Source organism: Branchiostoma belcheri, unplaced genomic scaffold (assembly GCF_001625305.1).
Source record: "Branchiostoma belcheri isolate BF01 breed outbred unplaced genomic scaffold, Haploidv18h27 scaffold102, whole genome shotgun sequence".
Classification (NCBI taxonomy): domain Eukaryota; kingdom Metazoa; phylum Chordata; class Leptocardii; order Amphioxiformes; family Branchiostomatidae; genus Branchiostoma; species Branchiostoma belcheri.
In genome coordinates this window covers 455,699-464,690 of record NW_017802403.1, presented here as the reverse complement: position 1 = coordinate 464,690, position 8,992 = coordinate 455,699, and the positions used below count along the sequence as shown (strand labels likewise).

The window sequence follows — 8,992 nt, the reverse complement described above, 5'->3', positions numbered from 1 at the left end:
GCCGTGCAGGCAAACTGGACCCTCTATGGCCGGCCAACTCCTCTGGCCAATGATTTCCCCCTTTGCCGATTTCTACTATTTATTCAGCCTGCAAAGGAGTCTGGTAGAGACTAGGTCCACTATAAAAACATGGAAATTAAGATTGTAAAAAGATGCACTCAATAAACTTTCTTATGAACAAATAATAAGGTTTATTTTGAAATTTCAACTTGTTCTGCAATGTAAGGCCATGTTGATTTGATTATATGGATGTCATCCGCGCGCGCATGAATTTTCGGCCGTTTCAAAAAAAAAAGTTTTCAACCATACTGTAAATCGTACAAAACAGTTGCAAAATGAGCCAAAATATACCGTAAGTTAAAAAAAAAAACATACCAATGTCGTAGAATGCCAAAATCAAACGAAAAAAGACGAAATTGTAAAGAAATAAACTTGAAGGCTAGATTATTCGCCAAATATATTCCGTCCCATTTGTTCAACCCTCATGACCACGTAGATTTCATAATGAAAACAACTTTTTTTTTTGCAAAACTTTTTTTTATTCGCACGCGCGCATCAATTTTGGGGTTCCCGGAGGATGTCATCCATATAATCAAATCAACATGGCCTAAGAAATGTTTACAAACCTACTGACGTGTTGGCACACGTAAGATATATTATCTGGATTAGCAGGAGAGTATTCTAACCTTTGACCTACAACAGAATCACCTCTGACCTTACGCCATACGAGCAAAGGTCAAACAAAGCTGCCCGAGTCAACTCCCTGTTTGCGTGAAGAGAAAAACCATCTTAGGAAGCAGGTGAGACTTAGAGGTGAGCAACCAAGTATTTTGATAAGCACATATGGTATGTGAGATCATATTTGAGTAAGAAAATCCACAGTAAGATTGTAAATTAAACGCCTTTTCTGGATGTGAACTTAGAAGAACTGAAGGGGGAGGGGGGCCAAACCAAACATACGTGTGACCCTCACGTAAACAAGGGCCTTGTTTTCGTTTCCTTTCAAACGAAAGCTCTTAGTGTATGGCAATGGCAGACTAGATTTCTGTTTTAGAAAAAGCTGGAGGGGGGGTGTACTTACCAGCTGTTTGCTTGTCCACAAGTGTGTCTCCAGGAATTTCAAGGGAAAACGGGCTTTGACAAGGAATGACTAAAGACTTCAGAATTATTATTATTTTGTTTTCTGACCTTTGGGCCGACATTTAATTAGGCCTTTGTAGCCTACCCCTGAAATTTTGCTGACGAATTCTTGACTGAAATTTATCCGTTTTTTCTGGAGGTCAATTGGGGTCATGGTACCTAAGCAGTCCTGAGGTTTTAACCTCAGTCATTGATCCTAATAGGGCTAGGAATTAATGGTGTCCCACTGGCCACTGACCACTGAAATTTAGGCCGGGACAACTAAAGTAAAAAGTCTCTTTGGGGCACATTTTAGGCAACAAAAAATAATCAACATCAGAATGTAAGCCTTTCTTTAGTTGATCAGGCACGCTTCCTGACTTTATAGCTCCGGATAAGCCCCCCAGATTTCTGCAAAGTTTATCCTGAAACTCTGCAAAAACATACTAGTGAGTAGTGTGCCAAGAAGTCAATGTTAAGCAAAATAAAGTTGACTGCAAGTTTTTCGCATACATACCCCCCCCCCCCAAAAAAGAAAAAACAAGTTGGACAATTCATCCTCAGTTTGGGACAATTACAATTTATTTTCGGGACAGTGCAGGGACACTAGGGAAAAAAAGTTAATTTTGAAGCCTGCCTAATTATTACAATAAGACATAAGACAGCACAACTTTGTCTTATGAACTTCATGTTACATGTATTAAACTATCATTTGTTTGTCTGTGACCCCTCCTACAGATCAGAAATGGAACAGTCCGGCTGTGAGCATTCTACTGGAGACCTGAGTGTCGGACACCCTGGGAAGGAGATGAACTGTACTGAAGACCCTGGGAATGAGACTGCCTGTACTGAACATCCTGGGAAGAAGAGTGACAGCAGAAAGACCCAGGCAACAGACATGGGCCAACAGCAGGAAACAAGTGATGTGAACTTTCCCCGACCTGTCAACAAGTCAACCTCACAGGTACTCAAGAGCAAAGGTGGTATGAGAAGGCACATGGTTACATACAAGGGTGAGAAACGATACATGTGTAAGGAGTGTGGGTACAGGACAACTGATAGATCGGCCTTATCCCGACATAGGAGAATCCATACAGGAAAAAAACCCTATAAGTGTGACCAGTGTGACTATTCTGCAGCATGGAAATCCAGTCTGGACAAGCATCTAGCAATGCACGCTGATGACAAACCCTACATGTGTGCGGAGTGTGGGTACAGGACAAATTACAAACATGTCTTATCCCACCATATGAAAACCCATACAGGAGAAAAACCCTACAAGTGTGACCAGTGTGACTATTCTGCAGCACAGATATCCACTATGAACCAACATCTAGCAATGCATGCTGGTGACAAACCCTACATGTGTGGGGAGTGTGGGTACAGAACAGCTCACAAGTCTCAACTAACCAAACATATAAGAACCCATACAGGAGAAAAACCCTACAAGTGTGACCAGTGTGACTATTCTGCTGCAAGTAAGTCTGGTTTGAACAAACATCTAACAACACACACTGGTGAGAAACCTTACCTGTGTGAGGAGTGTGGATACAGGGCAGCTCAAAAGTCAGACTTATCTAAACATATGAGAACCCATACAGGAGAAAAACCCTACAAGTGTGACCAGTGTGACTATTCTGCAGCACAGAAAACTACATTAGTTCAGCATAAAGCAAAACACTCTGGTAACAAACCCTACATGTGTGAGGAGTGTGGATTCAGGACCGTTAGAAAGGTCTATCTATCCCTGCATATGCGAACTCATACAGGTGAAAAACCCTACAAGTGTAACCAGTGTGACTATTCTGTAACAAAGAAATACCTTTTGGACAAACATGTCACAAAACACTGTTCCTAATTACTACTAATGTGAAAGTGTGGATACAGGAAAGCTCAGAAGTCCAACACGGCAAACTCTCCACTGTTGGGACTTTAAAGTCGGGCGATCCGACCCACGGTCGGGCCGATACCTCGGGCGATACGGAATACCCCGAAATGTTGTATTCTATATGTACAAACTAAGAATATTTTAACCTATGTGCAAACTAAGTACAATCTGTGTAAGAGTTGATTGTAAGATTTGATCCACTCTCACCAGGAAGGACCCGTACGTTTCCCAATAAGTGTCGTTGCCATGGATTCTTGAAAGAGCTAGAGGCGTGGCTCTACTGAAAATGGGACCTCTATATGGCTTACTTACCATGAAAAACAAACATTAACAGCGTAATCCATCCTCTACATTGTCCATGTATCTAGTACATAACTTCCAGATTCTGTGCGGCAAAACGTATAGAAAACACGATCAAAACAATGCTTGACCCCTTGCACAGATGAAGTAAACATATATCTTCTCAGTGCTCGAAAAACTGGGTGCATGTGCACCTTAGTGCACCCAAGTTTGTGCAACCAATTTTTTTCATGTTAAGATGTTAAATGTATAGTAGTATAGTATAGTAGACTGTTGAACGAAACGAAATGATTTTGCTCTTACTCTGTAAATTACTAAATGTCTAATTGTGAAATTTTTATATGAAATAGTTTAATGTAATTTTTATATGTTAAGTACAAATGTGAATGAGATTAGCAAAATTTGAATTTCACAAAGCTAAATGTACGTCATATCGTGTAAATATCTCCCAATGTGCAATTCTACTACGACAATTGGACTCCGAGATTTTGTAGTTGTTAACGTTTTTAAAATGATTGTACATCTTTGAACGCAATTCAGCTTTCTACTGCAATGTTTGTGATTTTAGCAATAAACCATTTTTGATTGATTGATTGATTGATTGATTGATAGTATACATTCTAAATATCTAAGTGTCAGAAAAATAATAAAATCATTGATATAGTACTTTTATAAATTAAATATAATTAGTTTTACTGACATTTTATTTAATATAAATTTATCTTATATGTTGTACCCAGAATTTTTTTTGTGCGCCCAATGTTTTAGGTTGGGTGCACCAGTGCACCTATTCCCAAAAATGAATTAGAAGTACTCATGAACGTACTTGCCCATACTTCAATCTCAATTTTTTATTTTTTTTCTTCACCAGGTAGCCACAAGACCACAAGGGTCTGATTCCCAAATATATTAGAAAGAAAACAGGGGGTAGACCAGGTCAAATTCCCGCCACAGCTGATGATGTTAACAAAACCTCAACTTTATGGTACTAGTATCCATCCGCCTGGTCAGACAAGACCTAACCACTCACATCTCTCATTACGCCCACTAAACTGGTGAAACTTGACCCTATTAAAGTTGCAAAGTTTGGACCCTACCTGTGCCTTCCAGCCCAAAAATCTCCAAATTAAAATAGAGCAAAACTTTCAAGAAAGCACTACAATCATTTTGAGGCCTCTACTGCGCAACGCAAATGTACAGACTTGAAAGGGTATTTTGGTCGACCATTTCTTCGTTTTCCTTCTACTGCAATTGTAGTGACTGTAGAATATCATTATATTACATAGCAGACAAACTTGCATTATCCGGCAAGCCGCCAGTAGCTACAAAATTCTGTATCTGGGTAATCAGGTTCATCAACTTTGACCTTTACCACTAGCCTGGTTTGACCTGTGATTACGCGTCCGCCATTTTGAGTAGCCGTGCGAGGTGGTGTCATAATTTTTCTCCCCAATCTGAGGCGATTTACAACTCACTTCGACTCTAAACCTACACTAGGCACATTTGAAAGACAGGTAAGATTTTGCTGTGTAACGCCTATACTCGCTGTGTCGCGGTACAGCAGCAAATAATTCAAATCATCTTACGTGAAAATCTTTGTGTAACGTTACATGGACGGGGAGGGGGGCACATCGAAATTAACGTTATATATTTTTTTTTATACTCCATATTTTTTTTTCAAATTTTATGTTTATGGGTATTCAAAACGTCAGAAATCTACGTTTCCATTTTGGAAAATTTATTTTTGTTCGACAGTAATAATATGAACTATGAAAACGTGTTTTCTATGTTATTTAGGGCTTGAAAATTTCATTTTTAGGAATATATAGGTGTACTGTTTCACCCAAGTAAAAGTTGGGAAAACGTTTGGAAATTGGGAAACCCTTTTGCAGGGACGACGTACTTTGCTTGGGGCCTGTTCACTAAACACTCATGCAGGGTAGTATATTGTAGGAGTGATCTACTGAACTATAATTCTGTAATTCTGCCAGTGATGCACGTAGAATATTTAAGTTAACTAATGTCCTTGAGTTAACTTTATACTAACGATATACAATATTATAACCAGTGTTCAGATGCAATGAAACTGATGACTATCAATGTTTTTTTCGTACACTGCTACTGGTCATGACATATGATATTTCATAACAACTATAGGAAAGTATATGTACTACCTTGTTACCTGTTAAGTCTAGACAGATACAGTGCAGTTCAGTAGGTCACTCCTACCCTCCCCTGAATGATTGTATAGTGAACGAGCCCCGAGGAGCTTCGGGGTTCACAGAATTTGAAATTTGGGGCATGTTTTCCCAGAGACTTGCGACCTCAAGTGTTATTTTCAACAAACTCATGACAAACAATGACAATGTTTCCCCAAAATGATGGCAGTGCCATGCAAACAATAACCATAACACGCCAAAAAGCAGTTACTCAAGCAACTAGATATGATTTTTGAAACGGTCTGTAAACTGGTGAGTAACTGCTTTTTGGTGTGTCGTATTACCTGGATGTCTAACCTTCATCGAAATTACCATAACAACAACCACCGTCGCCATGGCAATGTATGTTTTGGCGACATCTCAGGGAGGAGCCTAATGGTACAGTATTGTGTGCAGTTTGCAAGAATTCTAGGAATGGTACAGGCATTTTGTCCACAGGAATGGAATGTCCACAGGCATGTCTCTGACCCACATCTATGCCCACATTCCTGGAAACCCTTGGGAAGACCTGTCTGCCCCGGATAGCCCTACTTTCTGTGACCCCAGGGCTTGTTCACTATACACTAAGGGGAGGAGTGCACTGTATCTGTCTCGACTTAACAACAGGTACCAAGGCTTCCTCAAAATCATGAATTGATGGCAGTGCCATGCAAACAATAACCCTAACAGCAACCACCGTCGCCATGGCAATGTATGTTTTCATTGACAGTCTTGTCATACATTGTATGTCTTGTTGTATTACTATTAGGAAGTTATGGACCTGAGAGTGAGAACTTGTGAGATTCCTGTGGATGAGCTGCCAACTGTACAGCCTGGGAATGAGACAAGAAGCAGCGAGGTCCCGGCAACAGACACCGGAGGACAGCAGGACAAGGAAGAGGACATTCTATCGGAGGAAACATACAGGCTAAACTCTGTCCATCCTGCCATATACCTACAGAGTCAAACAGAGCAGACAAACAGGCCTGTGGTGAAAGGTATCTACAAACCCCACAAATGTAACCTGTGTAACTATTCTGCTGTATGGAAAGCCAGTTTAAACCTCCACATGAAAAAACACACTGGAGAAAAACCCTACATGTGTGGGGAATGTGGGTACCGGACAGCTCGTAAGGCTAGGCTAAATGAACATATAAGAAGACATACTGGTGAGAAACCCTACAAATGTGACATGTTATTTTGTGGCTATTCTGCTGCACGGAAAGTTGATATGGACAGACATGAGGCCAAACACACTGGAGAAAAACCCTACAAATGTGACCAGTGTGACTATTCTGCTGCAAGGAAAGTCGATATAGACCGACATGAAGCTAAACACACCAAACCCTACATGTGTGGAGAGTGTGGATACAGGACGGCTGACAGGTCTAACCTACTAAGACATATGAAAAATGTACATATTGGAGAAAGACCTTACAAATGTTACCGTTGCGATTATTCTGCGGCACAAAAAAGTACTTTAGATCAGCACATTGCTGCTGTACACATCCCAAAAAATCCCTACAACAAGTAACTTAAAAAAAAGAAATTGTAACACCAGCTCTGAACTGTCTTTTAGTTGAACATACAGGTAAAAAGTCTTGCAAACTAGAAAGGTAACATTTGCAAGCAAATGCATAATGTTTACCTTTGCATATGGTTTGCTCTTCTTACTCAAATACATGTACATGCATAAAAACTGTCAGACAGGAGTCTACATCTCTCCTATAAACTTGCAACATTATGTAACCCAACACCAGTTACCATGGTGACAGACATCAACAAATCAGGCCATTGGCCAGGTCAGAGGTTAGGGTTTGGAACAGATGAAGAAATGTAGTAAAAACAATATGTTTTCCTTCGGTAAACATAATTAAAGATAACAGATATGGCGTGTGGACAGCATGGAAAAATTAGACCTTACATGGTGGAACATTAAAACATGATAAAGTTTATGTTTCTTCGGATTGCAGAAACAGTACTTTTGACATCTTTTCTCTATCTAACCATAAGGGCAAGCAACATTTGAAAACCCTTTCAAGCATGATCATGAGCAGTGCCTTATTATAATTTTTGTCAATCTGACTGACATATATGATTATTAGGTCCAAATGGCTTTGATGTCACTGTACACATTGATGAGAGTTATGATACTTGCTCCTCTATATACATGTTCATAATGTTCTACATTAGGCCACACTGACTTAATTTTATGGATGACATCCAGCGCGCATTGATTTTCGCCTGTTCTCAAAAAAAAAAAAATCACGTCCAACGAGGCTCTGTCCTGGCTCTAGGCCTAGGTTAGTCTCCACCAGACTCCTTTGCAGGCTGAATAGATAGTAGAAATTGGCTAAGGGGGAAATCATTGGCCAGAGGAGTTGGCTGGCCATAGAGGGGCCAACTCCTCAATGGTATTTAGCGACAATATGGAGCCGGGCACCCAGGCCACGGTGCCCAGGCTACCAAAGCTCCACGACTCAAGATCTCAGTACAATGTACATAATATGTGCAGTGCCGCTTCATAAATTTTAAAAAAAGCCAGCATTTGCCGGCTTGTCGTATACGTCGCTGCCGCAAATTCATAATACAACCTTTGTATTCCTGTAGTTTAGTAGCATTTCTATTTTTGGCTGGATTTTTTTTATTCGCCCGCACACACTAGTTTTGGGGTCTTCAGAGGATGTCATCCATAAAATTAAGTCGGTGTGGCCTTACTCGTACATGTATTCTTCAGATAGGATACTGGAATACTGATGTTACATAAAACACTCAAGTCCTAAAATCCATGTCATTTTTTGTTTGAACCAATCTTTATGGTTGCATATATGTTCTATAGCTATTTCTATAGCTATAAGCACTTAGGCTTTTTATACTATAGTGAAAAAATAAATAAGGTACTGAAACCATTTCAAACATGCTGCATATACTTATTTGTATTCATTCAGCCCATGTTGTGAAAAGAGCTTACAGATACATACATGTATGCAAGCAAATATAATAATTCATCATCATCATTATAAATAAACAGTTATACAAATATCTTCCTCTTTTAGTTGGCATTTCTTTGACTATCCTACTTCAATTATAGTAAATGAAGAAGAAACTGCATATAGCAGACAAAATTGCAATATCCAACAAAGCATCCGTCTGTAGGGACTTCAAATCGTGTTGCGTTAATAATCTAAAGGTATACATACTAGTACTATAATTCACTCTATGTTGACGGTGGCAAAAGTTCACAGTCTGAGAAAAGTGAACATGTTTACGGAACTATATATTCAGTGTGGCGACAGGTGCGGGCGAGAGAAAGTCCAGGAATTATTTGTTAACTGTAATGATAAGTTCACGGTACAGAGGGGACAGCGAAAACAGTGAACTTAAGAGTACATTGAAAATCAGGAATTACTATTCAAGGTCGCAGAACACAGTACACTGAGTACAGTACAATGTATTACTCTACGTTGTGTGATACGGCGTAGAAAAT

General features: G+C 39.7%; 2 protein-coding genes across 3 annotated transcripts; both read left to right on the top strand.

Moving 5' to 3' along the window:
- Positions 1–714: 714 nt before the first annotated feature.
- On the top strand, positions 715–3,548 carry LOC109474820 (zinc finger protein 525-like). Its single transcript, XM_019775224.1, has 2 exons — positions 715–800; positions 1,858–3,548. Exon 2 carries the CDS (start codon positions 1,865–1,867, stop codon positions 2,975–2,977), a length of 1,113 nt encoding a protein of 370 aa, XP_019630783.1. The 5' UTR covers positions 715–800; positions 1,858–1,864; the 3' UTR covers positions 2,978–3,548.
- Positions 3,549–4,695: 1,147 nt separating this feature from the next.
- On the top strand, positions 4,696–7,199 carry LOC109474945 (zinc finger protein 391-like). Of its 2 annotated transcripts, none has more exons than XM_019775447.1 (2): positions 4,696–4,821; positions 6,275–7,199. In XM_019775447.1, the coding sequence occupies exon 2, from the start codon at positions 6,281–6,283 to the stop codon at positions 7,037–7,039; it is 759 nt and encodes a 252-aa protein (XP_019631006.1). In that variant the 5' UTR covers positions 4,696–4,821; positions 6,275–6,280; the 3' UTR covers positions 7,040–7,199. The 2 variants fall into 2 exon arrangements, with proteins under 2 accessions (XP_019631006.1, XP_019631012.1); XM_019775453.1 differs by lacking the exon at positions 4,696–4,821 and adding an exon at positions 6,113–6,132.
- The last annotated feature ends 1,793 nt before the right edge of the window (positions 7,200–8,992 follow it).

Excerpts from the sequence above, each read along its gene's own strand:
- LOC109474945 (XM_019775447.1), top strand. The coding sequence starts at position 6,281 with ATGGACCTGAGAGTGAGAACTTGTGAGATTCCTGTGGATGAGCTGCCA.
- LOC109474820 (XM_019775224.1), top strand. The coding sequence starts at position 1,865 with ATGGAACAGTCCGGCTGTGAGCATTCTACTGGAGACCTGAGTGTCGGA.